This window comes from Pseudophryne corroboree, chromosome 2, assembly GCF_028390025.1.
Source record: "Pseudophryne corroboree isolate aPseCor3 chromosome 2, aPseCor3.hap2, whole genome shotgun sequence".
In the NCBI taxonomy this organism is placed as follows: Eukaryota; Metazoa; Chordata; class Amphibia; order Anura; family Myobatrachidae; genus Pseudophryne; species Pseudophryne corroboree.
In genome coordinates, this window is record NC_086445.1 from 41,359,274 (window position 1) to 41,377,768 (window position 18,495).

Consider the following 18,495-nt stretch of genomic DNA (forward strand, 5'->3'; position numbering starts at 1 on the left):
CCTGCATACAGCGCTGATCCGAGTGCTGCATCCCAAGACACAGGTGCAGCTCTCAGCCACCTGAGTAAGCCTCCATCAATCATGCTGCAGTGATCACACAGGACTCGTGCACATGCGCAGAGCCACAAACATCAGAGATTTACAAAAACCATCAGATTTACATACATCTCTGAATCAGTCCCTTAGTTTAATGGAGGCTTACCGCCAAAAATCCTAGTTAGCCTGTACTTCAAAAGCATACATACGTACAGAGTCCGATTACGCCTCATAAGATGTGCCAATCTCACCACCAAGCCATAACCACGCCGCGGTACCCCAGTGACGCTAATTAGAGGACGTGGCCCCCGCAGGAGTTGCGGAATTCCTCAGACCTATCTGTAAAATAGGAATATTTTGATCACAAACACTGGGCCGTGGTATCATGTCACAGAACCTGTGGGACTGCCCGTCTATTGGGGAACCTGTCCTGTACGTCCGCTATAATAAACGTATCCCGCCATGTCCTGTTCCCACCCGCTGATAGAAGGTGCGGTCATTGGCCTGCGTGTTACAGATGTTCTCTGCCATCGTGGGCCGTTATTTCAGTTCCCTCCATGATATTTACAATTCCCACTAGAGCATTTTGGCCCAGTTGCTAGGAAAAAGGGCTACCCAGAATCCTCTTGGTTCCATGCAGATGAATTTAGCATATATTATGTTACAGAGCTGTATATCTCCTCTTTCATATAATGAGGAAACAGCACGATAGGAGCTCGTTAGTGTACGCACCGCGCAGCGGAGCATTTCATTTCACTCTACCGTGGACAAAAATGACTCATAAAAGTGCAGTTTGGTCTTTTCTTCTTCTTTTTTCATTTATAATTGAATCTTTAATTCGCCCTTAGAGACTGGGAGGAAATGGAGTCTGGGCTGTCGGTAAAATGAGGAGTGTTTTATACTTTCATTGCCTGCGTTAGCAAGTTTCCCATGGTCATCTCTCGGATGATGCATCCTTTGCAGTGAACTTGTCAGTTACACAGTGGGGCAGATGTATTAAGCCTGGAGAAGTGATAAAGCAGTGATAAGTGCAAGGTGATAACGCACCAGCCAATCATTAGAGATTTAAAAAATGACAGTTCGAGGCTGATTGGCTGGTGCGTTATCACCTTGCACTTATCACTTCTTTATCCTTTCTCCAGGCTCAATACATCTGCCCCAGGGGGGGGGGGGGGGGGGGCAGCCGGCAGTGGCATCACACCGTGGCACAGCTAACTCGCTAATGTGCATGAGTTCCCGGTCAGCTGCTGGGGGTGTTAAAATTGGTTGAGGACACAATTTTAATTCATAAAGGTGACCTATATCCATAGCCACAAATATATAACCGTATAGAGCGTAGGTTCTCAAACTTGGTCCTCAGGACCCCACACAGTGCATGTTTTGCAGGTAACCCAGCAGGTGCACAGGTGTATTAATTACTCACTGACACATTTTAAAAGGTCCGCAGGTGGAGTTAATTATTTCACTTGTGATTCTGTGAGGAGACCTGCAAAACATGCACTGTGTGGGGTCGTGAGCGCCGAGTTTGAGAACCTGTGGTATAGAGGAAAGGGAAAAGGCACACATGGGTGTATAGGCCTCCCCTGTAGAGGAGGTCCCTCCTGGTGTCTCCTCTTTCTGGGTTTTCTCTGGTGTAATGTAGCAGGTATCCCAGAGCTGAGACACACAGCCACATCATCCATTAGGTAAACCAGGCTCTTGCCTGTGATCCACATAGCACTGAGTGGCCCATATTACCCGTCTATGATTATTATTTTTTTCTATTGGCAAACAAAGTGGAGACGGGACCCCAAACCCCGATATGTAGCGCAGTGCCCAGTGCGGTCTTTATCCGGCGCAGCAAGTTCTTCATACTGTGAACAAGAGTCTGGGTCCTTCTTCCTGTTCTTCCTACACTATATTGAAGACCGTTTATTAATGTCCACAAGAGAGAAACCATTATAACCAATCTGGCAAACAAAATACTACCTACATACTAAGTGAGGAGAAACTAGGGGGATTCTGTACTGGAAAAAGATTTAGGGGTTCACATAGATAACAAACTTAGCAGCAGTACCCAAAGTAAGAATGTTGCAAAGAAGGCAAACAAGGTATTAGTATGCACAAAGCGGGTAATTGATGCAAGGGATGAGAGTGTTATACTCCCATTATATAAATTATTAGTGAGGCCACATCTCGAATACTGTGCACAATTATGGGCACCATACTACAAAAAGAATATCCTGAAAGTAGAATAGGTTCAGAGACGGTCAACCAAATTGATTAAGGGGATGGAGACGCTAGAATACAAGGAAAGGCTTGCGAAGCTAGGCATGTTTACACTAGAAAAGAGGAGATTAAGAGGGAACATGATTAACATTTACAAATAGAGCTAGCGGGGGAATTTTTTTTTGAAAGATCATCACAAAGGGCACGTGGACACCCGCTTAGGTTAGAGAGGAGATTTCGCACACAGAGAAGGAAAGGTATCTTCACAGTAAGGACAATACGTATTTGGAATTCCCTGCCTGACAGAGTAGTAATGGCGGACGCGGTCACTACTTTTAATAATGGGCTAGATAAATTCCTTATGGATAAGGATATACAGGGTTATGGTGGGTAAATCATGCACTATAGTAATAAAATAATAATGAAAAGAGGAATTGACGTAACAGCTAAACATTAACCACAGTTAGAATTAGTCTTAACAATATTACAGTGTAGGAGATCACTAACAGGTTGAACTCTATGGATAAATTGTCTTTTTTTCAAACTTCAGAAACTATGTTACTATGTATGTTACAATAAAACCACGTGTGAACGGACCAGAAGAGGAGACCGCGCAGTGACGGGCAGCTGTCTGCAGCCGCTGGCTACAATCTGCTCCTGAGTTCGGACTACATGGAGAAATGTTTTAGTTTAGGACCGGGTCACCTGTGACTCCATGGTCACATATCTGAGTTTCTGCTTTGTTTTTAAGCTTTATGTAATACAGGAATCAGCTAAGTAACAATGAAGAGAGTGAGAGAGGTTTATCTAGGGCTGGACTAGTCCACTCATTGAAAACAGGACTGGTTTTATACTTATTACCCACTGACACCTTACGGGGTCATTCCGAGTTGATCGTAGCTGTGCTAAATTTAGCACAGCTATGATCATGTTCCCAGACATGCGGGGGGACGCCCAGCACAGGGCTAGTCCGCTCCGCATGTCAGTCCGCTCATCCCCCCCCCACCGCACAAATACAAACGCATCGCTCCTGCGGCTGGCCGGGAGTTAATTGTCGCTGCCGCTGGCCGCAGCGGCTGCCCACCACCCCAACGGACCGGACCGCTCCCCCTAAACAGCGGCTTAACGCCGCCGTTCAGCCCCTTCCCGCCCAGTGACCGCCTCTGTCTCAGAGGCGATTGCTTGGTAACGAAAGCTGCCATGCGCCGGCGCAATGTGGCAGTTCCGACCCGATCGCTGCGACAAACTGCAGCAAGCGATCGGGTCGGAATGACCCCCTACAAGCAGATATCTGAGTGACCCGTTACTGATCAGTTCTTGTATTGGAAAAGCCGGATGCGGTACCCATATGTGTCATCGGGTCGGCTGTGCGCTGATCATCATACACAAGACGCATTTCCATCTGATTGAAGTTTCCTGTAGCAGGACTGTAAAAGTCTAATAGGAATGTTCCTGGGTGATGACATACCTCTGTATTAATGGCTGTGTTGTCCCCTGCACAGGCGCTGGATGAGCTGGAAGGTCAGAGCACGCCGGCTTCCGAACAGGGTCGGATGGAACACGAGCAGAAGATTGAGGAAATGAAAGAGAGTGTTCGCAAGGCAGAGGTAAAGAGCAATAAATACGTATTACCCAACAGCTTGTATTGTTCTGCGTGGGGCAGGGACTGATATGAATGACTGATCTATTCTCTGTACAGCGCTGCAGAGTATGTGTGCGCTATATAAATAACGAGCTGTTATCAGTGTGTGCTGTACAGCGCGGCGTTGTGTCTGTGATTTACGGTCTGGCTGAGTAAGTTTCCTGCATTTGTCGTACGTTCTGTGCCTCTGCCAGCGTGTCTCCAGCTTACATGTGTATCCTTAGACTTTGCTTTAATTAGGTTTTAATTAGTGCTGTTACAAATAGAAGTAATTATAACCTTGTGTTGCAGCCATTAATTTTGGAGTGAGCTTTGATGGGAGGGCGCGACATGTCCGCCTCCTCTGTGTAACGGTATAGCGTTCTGCGTATTGGGCTGTTCTGCTTACAGACTGGGAGATTCAGTATCAACTGGGAACGTTCTCCGCTCACTGAGGGTCTCGGTAACCGAGGCGGACAGTGCAGGGGCCCGGAGAGAGACGGGGGGTGTTGGCCTGAGGGGCCCGGAGAGAGACGGGGATGGTGCTGGACTGAGTGCAAACACACAACAAGTGGTCAATATTTTGTTTCTATTCTCATTGACAACCTCTTCACATGTGAATTTAACCTTTGGTTAGTGGTGTGTGTGGTTTCGTTTCTAAGCAGTCCTGTCACTCAACCAATCGTGGGGGCCAGGCTGGGGCAAATAATGACGACTTTTTCATCTGGCCTATAAGTAGCCAGTGATTGCCCCATTCAGACCTGTGGTCTACGTGTGGCCTCGCCAAGAGATAAAGACGTCCTAGGATAAGTAACTTGATGTTCCCATAAAGCTGCTTTACGTTGTAGCTGGAGTGTAAGGTTTGCATTGTATTCATTCAGTTACCGTGAGTGTTATGAAGTCCACGAACAGACCTGAAGCTCAATTCGCAAATATAACCCCTGTCCGATCTGTGGCCGTTTGCAATTTATTTCTCTTGCAGTGTGCATACAGCACTCCCTCTCATGCAGCAGCTGTCATCTTCAGTGGGTCGGACGTCCACAGTCACGTCCCAAACCTGATGTTATACAGAGCCAATTGCACCAATGAGATAATGTGGCGGTCTGGGCCGTCGGTCGTAGACGGACTTTAACCTGCCAGCCCACTGAAGATGATGAGTGCCGCAGGGCAGGTAAGTGCTGTATGCACTCTACAAGGTAAGTATAGAACAAACAGTCACAGATAGGATAGAACTTATATTTGTAAGACAGACCCTTTAACCCCTCAGTATAAAACAGCTACTATACTACTACTGCAAACACAAAAACTGCAGTCTGTGAAACATATAATCCCAGCATTTGATCTATGACTTGTGTAATAGATCTCTCTCTCTCTCTCTCTCTCTCTCTCTCTCTCTGGAATTAGTCTGCAGGGATTAATGCAGCATTTTAATTAATATACATTAACATTGTTTGCACGCTCTTGGGAAATGCTTCTGCGCTGTGCGCAGTCCTCCAGGAGAGATCATTTTGTTCTCTCCGATATTGATGTTGGATGTAGTCACGCACAGTGTGCCTCGTGTCTGGGGAGCAAGGGGGTGGGAAAGATGACAGTGTTCCAGGCAATGCATTCTGGGAGTTGTAGTTTAAAAACTGCTATTATCAGTCGCCATGACAGCAGAATAGTATGGCTTTCCCTTTACAGATATCCACGAGACACTATGGGGGGTATTCAGTTGTTTGAAACACAGACCCACAACCGACTTTTCAAACAATTGAATATCCCCCATTGTGTTGTTTAATTTCTCCTTTGCGATATATTTTTTTTCATTATGTGTAGAAATGATGGATTTAAGTATTTATGTACGGACTGGCTGGGCAAGGCTTGAGCAACCGTGTAACCGTCCAGGTGTGGAACTACAATGACCAGCATGCCATTCCAGCCTTTAGCAATATTGACCCTGATTTATGTATTTTTTTGCCCTAATATGATTGTGTAGCCCCTTCTCTAGTCTTTGTCACACCTCCAGGTGTCCGCCCAGGGGCAATGAACGTTGTAGAGGGCTGATAGCACAGCTAAGGGGACATGGCCCATTGTGCGCACATTAGATGGAGGTGACTCAGGCCGACACATGTAAATGAATCTTCGTAGGTGACTGGACAGTGTTTTTTTCCCAGGGAAATCCTCTCACCTCTTCACCCCTCTGAGTTACACTGTAATAAAACACGTGGTGTGGACAGTGAATGACACAATGGCTGGAGGTATTAAGTTACTTTATTATTTGTGAGTAGATTGCTTCTGGCACAGTCTCAGTGTTGCTGGTAACAGCCCAGCGCTGGCATCCGCGTGACGCAAGACGTCTCTACAGGTGTTACCGGTCATTATTTCATGTATCATTAACGGGACACTCGATACGGCCTGTGTGTCTTATATATTGGTTTCTGTAAAAAATAAAAATATTTCTCTATCGTCCTAAGTGGATGCTGGGGTTCCTGAAAGGACCATGGGGAATAGCGGCTCCGCAGGAGACAGGGCACAAAAAAGTAAAGCTTTACTAGGTCAGGTGGTGTGCACTGGCTCCTCCCCCTATGACCCTCCTCCAGACTCCAGTTAGATTTTGTGCCCGAACGAGAAGGGTGCAATCTAGGTGGCTCTCCTAAAGAGCTGCTTAGAGAAAGTTTAGTTTAGGTTTTTTTCTTTACAGTGAGTCCTGCTGGCAACAGGATCACTGCAACGTGGGACTTAGGGGGAAAGTAGTAAACTCACCTGCATGCAGAGTGGATTTGCTGCTTGGCTACTGGACACCATTAGCTCCAGAGGGATCGAACACAGGCCCAGCCGTGGAGTCCGGTCCCGGAGCCGCGCCGCCGACCCCCTTGCAGATGCTGAAGCGTGAAGAGGTCCGGAAACCGGCGGCTGAAGACTCCTCAGTCTTCATAAGGTAGCGCACAGCACTGCAGCTGTGCGCCATTTTCCTCTCAGCACACTTCACTGGGCAGTCACTGAGGGTGCAGAGCGCTGGGGGGGGGCGCTCTGAGAGGCAAATATAAACCTTATACAAGGCTAAAAATACCTCACATATAGCCCATAGGGGCTATATGGAGATATTTAACCCCTGCCTGACTGGAAAAATAGCGGGAGAAGAACCCGCCGAAAAAGGGGCGGGGCCTATCTCCTCAGCACACGGCGCCATTTTCTGTCACAGCTCCGCTGGTCAGAACGGCTCCCAGGTCTCTCCCCTGCACTGCACTACAGAAACAGGGTAAAACAGAGAGGGGGGGCACATTAATGGCTATATATATATATATTAAAGCAGCTATAAGGGAGCACTTAATATAAGGATATCCCTTGTATATATAGCGCTTTGTGGTGTGTGCTGGCAGACTCTCCCTCTGTCTCCCCAAAAGGGCTAGTGGGTCCTGTCTTCATTAGAGCATTCCCTGTGAGTTTGCGGTGTGTGTCGGTACGTGGTGTCGACATGTATGAGGACGATATTGGTGTGGAGGCGGAGCAATTGCCAAATATGCAGATGTCACCCCCCAGGGGGTCGACACCAGAATGGATGCCTTTATTTGTGGAATTACGTGATGGTTTATCTTCCCTTAAACAGTCAGTTGAGGACATGAGGCGGCCGGACAATCAATTAATGCCTGTCCAGACGCCTCAAACACCGTCAGGGGCTGTAAAACGCCCTTTGCCTCAGTCGGTCGACACAGACCCAGACACGGGCACTGATTCCAGTGACGACGGTAGAAATTCAAACGTATTTTCCAGTAGGGCCACACGTTATATGATTTTGGCAATGAAGGAGACGTTACATTTAGCTGATACTACAGATACCGTAAAACAGGGTATTATGTATGGTGTGAAAAAAACTACAAACAGTTTTTCCTGAATCAGAAGAATTAAATGACGTGTGTGATGAAGCGTGGGTTGCTCCTGATAAAAAGTTGATAATTTCAAAAAAGTTATTGGCATTATACCCTTTCCCGCCAGAGGTTAGGGCGCGCTGGGAAACACCCCCTAAGGTGGACAAGGCGCTCACACGCTTATCCAAACAAGTGGCGTTACCCTCTCCTGAGACGGCCGCACTTAAGGATCCATCAGATAGAAAGATGGAAGTTATTCAAAAGAATATATACACACATGCAGGTGTTATACTACGACCAGCTATAGCAACTGCCTGGATGTGCAGTGCTGGAGTAGTTTGGTCAGAATCCCTGATTGAAAATATTGATACCCTAGATAGGGACAATGTTTTACTGTCGTTAGAACAAATAAAGGATGCATTTATCTATATGCGTGATGCACAGAGGGATATTTGCACACTGGCATCTCGGGTGAGTGCTATGTCCATTTCAGCCAGAAGAGCCTTATGGACACGACAGTGGACAGGCGATGCGGATTCAAAACGTCACATGGAGGTTTTGCCGTATAAAGGGGAGGAGTTATTTGGAGTTGGTCTATCAGACTTGGTGGCCACGGCTACTGCCGGGAAATCCACTTTTTTACCTCAAGTCACTCCCCAACAGAGAAAGGCACCGACCTTTCAACCGCAGCCTTTTCGCTCCTACAAAAATAAGAGAGCAAAGGGCTTGTCGTACCTGCCACGAGGCAGAGGAAGAGGGAAGAGACACCAACAGGCAGCTCCTTCCCAGGAACAGAAGCCCTCCCCGGCTCCTGCAAAAACCTCAGCATGACGCTGGGGCCTCTCAAGCGGACTCGGGGACAGTGGGGGGCCGTCTCAAAAATTACAGCGCGCAGTGGGCTCACTCGCAGGTAGACCCCTGGATCCTGCAGATAATATCTCAGGGGTACAGGTTGGAATTAGAGACGGATCCTCCTCATCGTTTCCTGAAGTCTGCCTTACCAACCGTCTCTTCCGAAAGGGAGAGGGTGTTGGAAGCCATTCACAAGCTGTACGCTCAGCAGGTGATAGTCAAAGTACCCCTATTACAACAAGGAAAGGGGTATTATTCCACTCTATTTGTGGTACCGAAGCCGGATGGCTCGGTAAGGCCTATTCTAAATCTGAAGTCCTTGAACCTCTACATAAAAAAGTTCAAGTTCAAGATGGAGTCACTCAGAGCAGTGATAGCGAACCTGGAAGAAGGGGACTTTATGGTATCCTTGGACATCAAGGATGCGTATCTACACGTTCCGATTTACCCCGCACACCAGGGGTACCTCAGGTTCATTGTTCAAAACTGTCACTATCAGTTTCAGACGCTGCCGTTCGGATTGTCCACGGCGCCTCGGGTCTTTACCAAGGTAATGGCCGAGATGATGATTCTTCTTCGAAGAAAAGGCGTATTAGTTATCCCATACTTGGACGATCTCCTAATAAGGGCAAGGTCCAGAGAACAGCTGGAGACAGCTTTAGCACTATCTCAAGAGGTGCTAAGACAACACGGGTGGATTCTGAATATTCCAAAATCCCATTTAATCCCGACAACTCGTCTGCTGTTCCTAGGAATGATTCTGGACACGGTTCAGAAAAAGGTTTTCCTTCCAGAGGAAAAAGCCAAGGAGTTATCCGATCTGGTCAGGAACCTCCTAAAACCAGGAAAAGTGTCAGTACATCAATGCACAAGAGTCCTGGGAAAAATGGTGGCTTCTTACGAAGCAATTCCATTCGGCAGATTCCATGCAAGAATATTCCAAAGGGATCTGTTGGACAAATGGTCAGGGTCGCATCTGCAGATGCACCTGCGAATAACCCTGTCACCAAAGACAAGGGTGTCACTTCTGTGGTGGTTGCAGAAGGCTCACCTATTAGAAGGCCGCAGATTCGGCATTCAGGATTGGATCCTGGTGACCACGGACGCCAGCCTGAGAGGCTGGGGAGCAGTCACACAAGGAAGAAACTTCCAGGGAGTATGGACGAGTCTGGAAAAGTCTCTTCACATAAACATTCTGGAACTAAGAGCAATCTACAATGCTCTAAGCCAGGCGGAACTTCTCCTGCAAGGAAAGCCGGTGTTGATTCAGTCGGACAACATCACGGCGGTCGCCCATGTAAACAGGAAGGGCGGCACAAGAAGCAGGAGTGCAATGGCAGAAGCTGCCAAGATTCTTCGCTGGGCGGAGAATCACGTGATAGCACTGTCAGCAGTGTTCATCCCGGGCGTGGACAACTGGGAAGCAGACTTCCTCAGCAGACACGATCTTCATCCGGGAGAGTGGGGTCTACATCCAGAAGTCTTCAACATGTTAATAGACCGTTGGGAAAGACCAATTGTAGACATGATGGCGTCTCGCCTCAACAAGAAACTGGACAAATATTGCGCCAGGTCAAGAGATCCACAGGCAATAGCTGTGGACGCACTGGTAACTCCTTGGGTGTACCAGTCAGTGTATGTGTTTCCTCCTCTGCCGCTCATACCAAAGGTATTGAAGATCATACGGCAAAGAAGAGTAAGAACAATACTAGTGGTTCCGGATTGGCCGAGAAGGACTTGGTATCCGGAACTTCAAGAGATGCTCACGGACGAACCGTGGCCTCTACCTCTGAGAAGGGACCTGCTACAGCAGGGTCCCTGTCTTTTTCAAGACTTACCGCGGCTGCGTTTGACGGCATGGCGGTTGAACGCCAGATCCTAAAAGGGAAAGGCATTCCAGAAGAAGTCATTCCTACCTTGATTAAGGCACGGAAGGAAGTCACCGTGAAACATTATCACCGCATTTGGCGAAAATATGTAGCGTGGTGCGAGGATCGGAGGGTTCCGACGGAGGAATTCCAACTGGGTCGTTTCCTACATTTCCTGCAATCAGGATTATCTATGGGTCTCAAATTGGGATCCATTAAGGTTCAAATTTCGGCCCTGTCAATATTCTTCCAAAAAGAATTGGCCTCTGTCCCTGAGGTCCAGACTTTTGTCAAGGGAGTACTGCATATACAGCCTCCTGTGGTGCCTCCGGTGGCACCGTGGGATCTAAATGTAGTTTTAGATTTCCTCAAATCCCATTGGTTTGAACCATTGAAAAAGGTGGATTTGAAATATCTCACATTGAAAGTGACTATGTTACTAGCCCTGGCCTCTGCCAGGAGAGTATCTGAATTGGCGGCTTTATCTTATAAAAGTCCTTATCTAATCTTCCATTCGGATAGGGCAGAACTGCGGACTCGTCCGCATTTTCTCCCTAAAGTGGTATCAGCATTTCATCTGAACCAACCTATTGTGGTGCCTGCGGCCACTAGCGACTTGGAGGACTCCAAGTTGTTGGACGTTGTCAGAGCCTTAAAAATATACATTGCAAGGACGGCTGGAGTCAGAAAATCTGACTCGCTGTTTATATTGTATGCACCCAACAAGTTGGGCGCACCTGCTTCTAAGCAGTCGATTGCTCGTTGGATTTGTAACACAATTCAACTTGCACATTCTGTGGCAGGCCTGCCACAGCCTAAAACTGTAAAAGCCCACTCCACAAGGAAGGTGGGCTCATCTTGGGCGGCTGCCCGAGGGGTCTCGGCATTACAACTCTGCCGAGCAGCTACGTGGTCGGGGGAGAACACGTTTGTAAAATTTTACAAATTTGATACCCTGGCAAAGGAGGACCTGGAGTTCTCTCATTCGGTGCTGCAGAGTCATCCGCACTCTCCCGCCCGTTTGGGAGCTTTGGTATAATCCCCATGGTCCTTTCAGGAACCCCAGCATCCACTTAGGACGATAGAGAAAATAAGAATTTACTTACCGATAATTCTATTTCTCGGAGTCCGTAGTGGATGCTGGGCGCCCATCCCAAGTGCGGATTATCTGCAATACTTGTACATAGTTATTGTTAACTAATTCGGGTTATTGTTAAGGAGCCATCTTTAAGAGGCCCTTTCTGTTGTCATACTGTTAACTGGGTTTAGATCACAAGTTGTACGGTGTGATTGGTGTGGCTGGTATGAGTCTTACCCGGGATTCAAAATGCCTCCCTTATTGTGTATGCTCGTCCGGGCACAGTACCTAACTGGAGTCTGGAGGAGGGTCATAGGGGGAGGAGCCAGTGCACACCACCTGACCTAGTAAAGCTTTACTTTTTTGTGCCCTGTCTCCTGCGGAGCCGCTATTCCCCATGGTCCTTTCAGGAACCCCAGCATCCACTACGGACTCCGAGAAATAGAATTATCGGTAAGTAAATTCTTATTATATACATATTAAATGGAAAGCTTTGTATAGGTGGTCTGCAAGGAGATGACCGTCGTGACCATATCACGGTCTTGGAAGCTCCTAGGTAGAGGACATTGGGTGGTATTGCCCTGACGGTTCTCCAGATTCATGTTACGGAATTTTTTGAATTTTTTGCTTTTAATGCAGAGTTCTAAAATGAAAGATCGGTTCTCCAAACCCTTCTGCAGGGACCATGTGCAGCTAATTCTGGCACCCAGGTTTCCTGCTGCCGTGGTTCCATGCCTGGTTCCACCAGTGGCATAATGTGCTACTTAATTGTTCAGCTGCTCGTTCCCAAGACCCCAGCTTACTAAGCACCCGCTACCCTACGCAGATGCTGCCCTGACGGGTGACCTCTCATGCAGGACTTTGGGTCCTGGGCTAGTGAGGTTGTCCGTCTGTCTGGTGCTCTGTAGCATAGCCATTTAAGAACGCACAGGGCTTTAAAGAGAACATAGAGCGCTTGGTTTAAAGTCCCCTGACAACTGCTTTTAGCGGCTCTTGTGGGACCATACTGTTCAAAGATTTTATTTTTAGCAATTTACTGTCTCCTTTATTTCCAGTCCAGCAGTAGCGGATCACGGCTATTGTGCGTCTGTACTCAGCGTTGCTCAGACATGTAACCTTTCTTCTATAACGCAGCAGCGTCTCAGTGTAACGGTGTCAGTGAGGATATAATAATAGCCACTTTAGTCATCTGTTAGTGGTTATGTCCCTTATATGTGTGGTGCTAATGGATCAGGAACAATACAACGTTATGTATTAAATTGTGGGTGTAAAAATACTTTCCCCTGAATGATTGCAATGGGTGCTGTGGTATTCCAAAACACCGCTTTTAGTCCAAAGGTATTTTTAAAGGCATTACAGCGCATGTAAACTGGTCTGAAAATAGGACCCCTTCTTCCCAATGACCCTATTTAAACCCGCTGGCATTTTTACTTGCCGACTTGCTGCAACTGCAAATTTTAAAGGCGTTTTTATCTGAGATTACGTAATTTGACGTTTTCATTTGGGAATTTTTAACTATATCCTATATTTAATCGCATGACACACGCAAAACCTTTTAATAACGAGAGTTGTTCCTGCTGGCTTATACCCCTGTATTGTAGTGTCCCGCTGAGCATAAACCGTATATAAATGTAGGTTTATCGTATGTCCTAATGATGCACGATATACTTACACACTCTTTATGTTCTCTGCATTGTCTATTAAGGGTTATTAATCCAAATGAAACGTCGTTCTTCCTTTAAAAATCCTATTTTGTTTTTGTTTGAGCGCCCGTTTCATAGACAGACATTTCGAGTTTTGCAGAGAGGGCTGGATCGCCATCTGGCGCGTATAAAACAGGAAAGGCTTCAGCTGAGCAGATACCGCTGACACTGTCCGATCAGCGAGGTCAGGGGTCAGGGTTAGAACAATAGGCGACGTGTTTTGTTCTTTACTGCTGAATATGGGGCTTTACAATCTCTGCTGAGTGATGTGGAGAAGCCACCGACGTGGTTCCTTGTTTGGATCACGGGAGGTGGATGAAAGGTTATAATGAGCTGTGCTCACCTGCTTTTGCAGCTCTGCACGTGACAGAATTTTTGGAACGGCCGTCTTAACACATTACTGTCTCTCTCTCTCGTGGCAGATTACAAAGCTGAAGGCTGAATCCCGTCTCGATCTCTTAAGGCAAACTGGAGTTTCTGTGGACACGTGGCTAAAGAGCGCAATGAACCAGGTGATGGAAGAACTGGAGAACGAGCGATGGGCGAGTCTTCCCACCATGATCAATAATGGCTCTTCTCACTTGGTACAGTGGCTCTTCATGTCTGGTGATGTCATGTTTTGGGATGACCCTCTATGAGCTCTATAAATGTAGGCAATACCCTGTGTCCTGCAGCGGCAGCCATTTTGTGGGCCAAATCAGCGCTGAACAGACCACAAATACATTGACAGGAAGTGGGGGTGTCCCACAAGCACCTGCTTCCCCCTCAACCCCAAAGTTAATAGATCCGGAGGTGTTTGCTCCTTAGCCAAGAACGTATAAATGCCATGTACTTTCTGTAAATCAGGCCTGGCCATCATGTGGCTCTACAAGTGTTGTAAAGCTACAACCCCCAGCAGGCTTTGCTCTATTGCTAATAGCAATACCTGACAGGGTATGCTGGGACTTGTAGTCTCCCAGCACCTGCCACGCCGCATGTTATCTGTGCCTGCTATAGACTACAGGCGCGGAAGAAGCAGTCGGCATTGTGCGTGTTGCTCCCCGTACAATGTCTGTGATTCGGTGTGGTTATTAGTGGCTCTCACAGGCCGCTGTGCCTCACACTTTGCTCAGTCTCTCGCTTTCCTGTGACACTAGGGCTGTGCTATGTCTGTCGCCCTCCCAGCTGGCAAATATGCAGCGTCATTCCTGCTAGTGCAGACGGTGCACAGAAGCCTTTTAGCATTTCTCGCTTTTGTTGTTGTTGGGGGTGTGTTTTTTTTCATTATCGTTGTTTTTTTGCCAAGTTGCGAAATCTATTTTGCAGAAACACTGTTGCGAGGAGAAATATTCGTCATTTGATATACCCGGCACACTATGGTGGTGCCCTGCTCAGAGCAGATGGGCAGAGTTTGGTATTGCATACGTTCCGCTGAACCATTGAAAGCGCATGTTTCGGGAGATCCTTGTGCGTCTAGAGAATGGGGTGTGTGCGCTCTAATGATTTCAGGGTGCGAGTTAGCGTGCATTCCTTCAGTCATGTCAGCATAAGCATACGTTTCCCAGGCCCTGTTAGATCTAGTAACATGAGGAACGTTATCTCTCACGAGTTAATGGTCCAGCTGGTGGATGTGTATTAATTATCTGCAAGGTAATGGGAATGCATTAGGAAATGTACCGTAGAAGTGTCGCTCAATTAAGCGGCTACTCAGCTGTGGAAATGTAACCAGAGATAACATACAGGAGAGCCCTGGGAATGACCTATGTAGTATTTTATTTTGTGACTGACGTTTAGACTCCTGTACTGTGCTTTGTCATTAACTTTGTGTTAACAAGGAATGCTTTAATTATCCCAGCCAAATCGCCACATAGCAGTTGTATTTCTTGTGGCATCATTTGGAGCCGACAAATGTACAGACGTGTCCTCGTACACTTAGCCTGAATGCGCTAAGGCGGCGCAAGACGACCGGCGCGAACGATCTACGCCGTGCGGTGTATAGTCTTATTTGCTGGAATGTGCATCATAATCACAATGCAACAATGACTGTTTCACGGGACTGCACTGATTAATTTGATCGGCTTCACTTGTATATGTGTGCGCGACTGCGTCTGAATCTGTACACGCAGCACTTTGTATGCAGACACATTCGCACGCAGATGTACAAGTGTCACATATCACATTGGTCAGTGCAGTCTCGTGAAGTGGTTTTGCGCTTTGCATTGCAATCAAGACGCACATTCAGGGGATAAAGATTTTCTGCGCGAGGGGTGTTTGTCATGGCTGCAGCAATATGGGGGCACATCTGTACTCACAGGAGGCTGGTAATGTCCTTACTGGGGGCTGTGACCAGTAACCTGTTACTGAGCGCCAGGACTGGGAGGACAATAGTACAGACAGGAGAGATGGCCAGAAGGGTCTGATTTGGGGAGTAGTCCAGCTACACGCACCTGAGAACATAGAGCCGTTATAAATATGGTTCACGTTGTGTAGGCCGCTTGGTTCTTGTACGGTTAAACACCTTCCTGTATGTGTTGGATAGATTACATTAAGGGCTTTGTCAGTTTATAATAGTCTGTCTTAGGTATAGAAGTCTCGTGTATTCTCCTTAGTGTCTATGGGTAAGCAAATTTGAGGTGGGAGGTGCTATACCAGCCTGTGTCCAATCAGAGGATTAGGCCTAGATCAGCCTGTAGCCAGTGCATGATTACAGTATTCGCTGGAGTTTATAGCCAATGAGAGCACAAGAACAGTGAGTAGATCAGCTTGTAGCCAATCAAATATCTAAGACACGCACAGGAATAGATCAGCTTGTAGCCAATCGCCATTAAGACACTCACAGGAGTAGATGAGCTTATAGCCTATCAGAGCATTAGGGCACTCTCGGGACTAGATCAGCTTGTAGCCAATCAGCCTTTGGACACTCACAGGAGTAGATCAGCTTGTAGCCAATCAGCATTAAGACACTCCCAGGAGTAGACCGGCTTGTAGCCAATCAGCATTAGGACACTCACAGGAGTAGATCAGCTTGTTATCAGAGCATTAGGACATTCACAGGAGTAGATCTGCTTGTAGCCAGGCAGAGCATCAGGACCCTCGCAGGAGCAGACCAATCAGAGCATTAGAGAACGGCACTTAAAGCACAACATGCAGCGCAGACAGCAGCGTAGTGAGGGAACTGCCCGTCCATGATGCACAGGCCATAAATCCAGATTGTTTTGCTGCCTGTTACTTATTTTGTTTGTGGTTTGCTCCCTTAGTCTGAATGCCTGGGCAGCTGCGTGTTTCTGGGATTTAATAGAGGCCGAGGAGTGCGGAGATCTTTGGTGTGCGATATTTATAGCCCAGGCGGACAAACCTTCCTGGCACTTACTGCGGTTTTAGAGCCAAATATGTGTTTTGGAAATCTGTATAAATAGGTATAAAGAAAATACTCCCAGAATGCTGGAATCAGGGGAGCTGAGTCTTCATCCCAGATACACACAATTCTGCCACATGCTAATACTGTTTACCCTGATGCGTCTGGACGTATTCACTAACCAGTTCCCGCCCACTTGGCGCAGGTAATTGCAGAAACTTGTCTCTTCCTCCCTGCCCGGAGTCATTTGTCAGCCCAGAAACCTGTGTTATGTCTGTAATTTCCCGATTTTGTATAGATGTGCTCCTCGTCCTCCATTAATTTCCCTATCCCGTCGCTGCACGCAGGGGGGCACCGATGTGGACAGAGATGACAGCGAGGAGCTGGAGGACAGTATGGATGCGTTCGATGACAGTAGCTCAAGTCCTTCGGGAACGCTGAGGAATTATCCGCTGACCTGCAAAGTCATCTACTCCTACCAGGTCAGTGCTTCATGCTGGTGTCCTCCGTATGCCACACACAGGGTCTGCCCACTGGCCGGCCCCGATAAGTCATCCCGCAAATATCTTGATGGTCTTCCAGCACCATCAGCCGGGAGGTTCTAGTATAGAATAGGGCAGTGGCTGTAATTGTTGTGGAACAACAAATCTCAGCTTGCCCTTGAGCCAAGGCGACTGCTCCAGAGAACTTTGTTTTACTGAATAACGTGAACCTGGGGGCAATAACGATGACTGTTGTGTCTGTGGACAGAGAAACAGTGGGCAGATTGCCATTAGACTTACAGAAACGGGCATTAGCACAAGGTAGTAAACCAGGACTCTGTGGCGTCGCAAAAACACGTCCACTTTACACCTGACTTAGGGTCAGCCCTAAAATGTTTGTTTCCTGTAGTGGTCAGCCGAGAAACCCACCACCATTGCTGAGTTCCTCAAGAAATGATACACAACATCAGGCGTTTATGTGACGCTGGGAATCTCCGCTTGATAACCACATGGGGTCATGAGACCAAGCCCTTCATAGGACAGGAAAGGGGAAAGATAAGAATTCCGCCATAAAGCCTCCTGTCCTCTGTGTTGCAGGCATCTCAGCCAGATGAGCTGACTATAGAGGAACATGAGATGATGGAAGTGATCGAGGACGGAGACATGGAAGACTGGGTCAAGGTATCTATAAGTCCTTCGTCTATGGGACTTGTCTGTAAATGTGTGTGTGTGTGCTGGGGCACAAAGACTGACAATAACTTATATGCAGTAAATGGCGGATTAATTGTCTCCTTCCATCTGGTTGTTGCATCTTAGAAATGAAAGGACAACTGTGGTGGACAAACCTGTAATTGTTACTGTTCCATGTTTTTATTCCACCTGGAGGGCCAGTACATGGCTCTAACCGATCGCCCTGGGGCGGTTGAAGATTCTTCCATGTCAGTAGGAGGCAACAGCAATAAAGTGGAAGGACCCTGGGTATTAGATGCTGGAGAACCGTTTCTTTATCTGCTCTGGGGGGAGGTGGGTGAATGGGAGGAGATGTTGAGCTTCCTGAAGAACTCGGGGTGAGGGTGGTAGTCTTGCGTATTCTTATCACCTTTGAGGTGAGCTAATGACCATGTATGAAGGGCTGAGGAGAAGACCTCTGTTTTCTATGGTTTGGTGACCTGGGATTGTTGCCCCTCTTATCATTCATTGCTTTGTTATTCTCTCCAGGCAAGGAATAAATCTGGGCAGGTGGGATATGTCCCGGAGAAGTATCTCCAGTTTCCTACGTCCAACAGTCTGCTCAGCATGCTCCAGTCCCTGGCCGCTATGGACAGCCGCTCCCACACGTCCAGCAATTCTAACGATGCCGAGATGGTCTCGGGAAGCATGAACGGCGACTCCAGCGGTAACTGCGATATCTGACTTACTAACCTCACCCACGTGTTATAGAGCGGGCGCTCGTTTATCAGTCAGT

At 47.5% G+C, this 18,495-nt stretch overlaps 1 protein-coding gene across 3 annotated transcripts in view; it reads left to right on the forward strand.

The window, feature by feature from the left end:
- The window catches only part of FCHSD2 (FCH and double SH3 domains 2), a 184,717-nt gene that overhangs the window by 156,644 nt on the left and 9,578 nt on the right, over nt 1-18,495 (forward strand). For all 3 annotated transcript variants that reach the window (XM_063951220.1, XM_063951222.1, XM_063951221.1), the window contains 5 exons: nt 3,747-3,851; nt 13,637-13,798; nt 16,896-17,030; nt 17,628-17,711; nt 18,249-18,426. In XM_063951220.1, the coding sequence (XP_063807290.1) occupies nt 3,747-3,851; nt 13,637-13,798; nt 16,896-17,030; nt 17,628-17,711; nt 18,249-18,426 (664 nt within the window). The remainder of the gene's footprint in view (nt 1-3,746; nt 3,852-13,636; nt 13,799-16,895; nt 17,031-17,627; nt 17,712-18,248; nt 18,427-18,495) is intronic.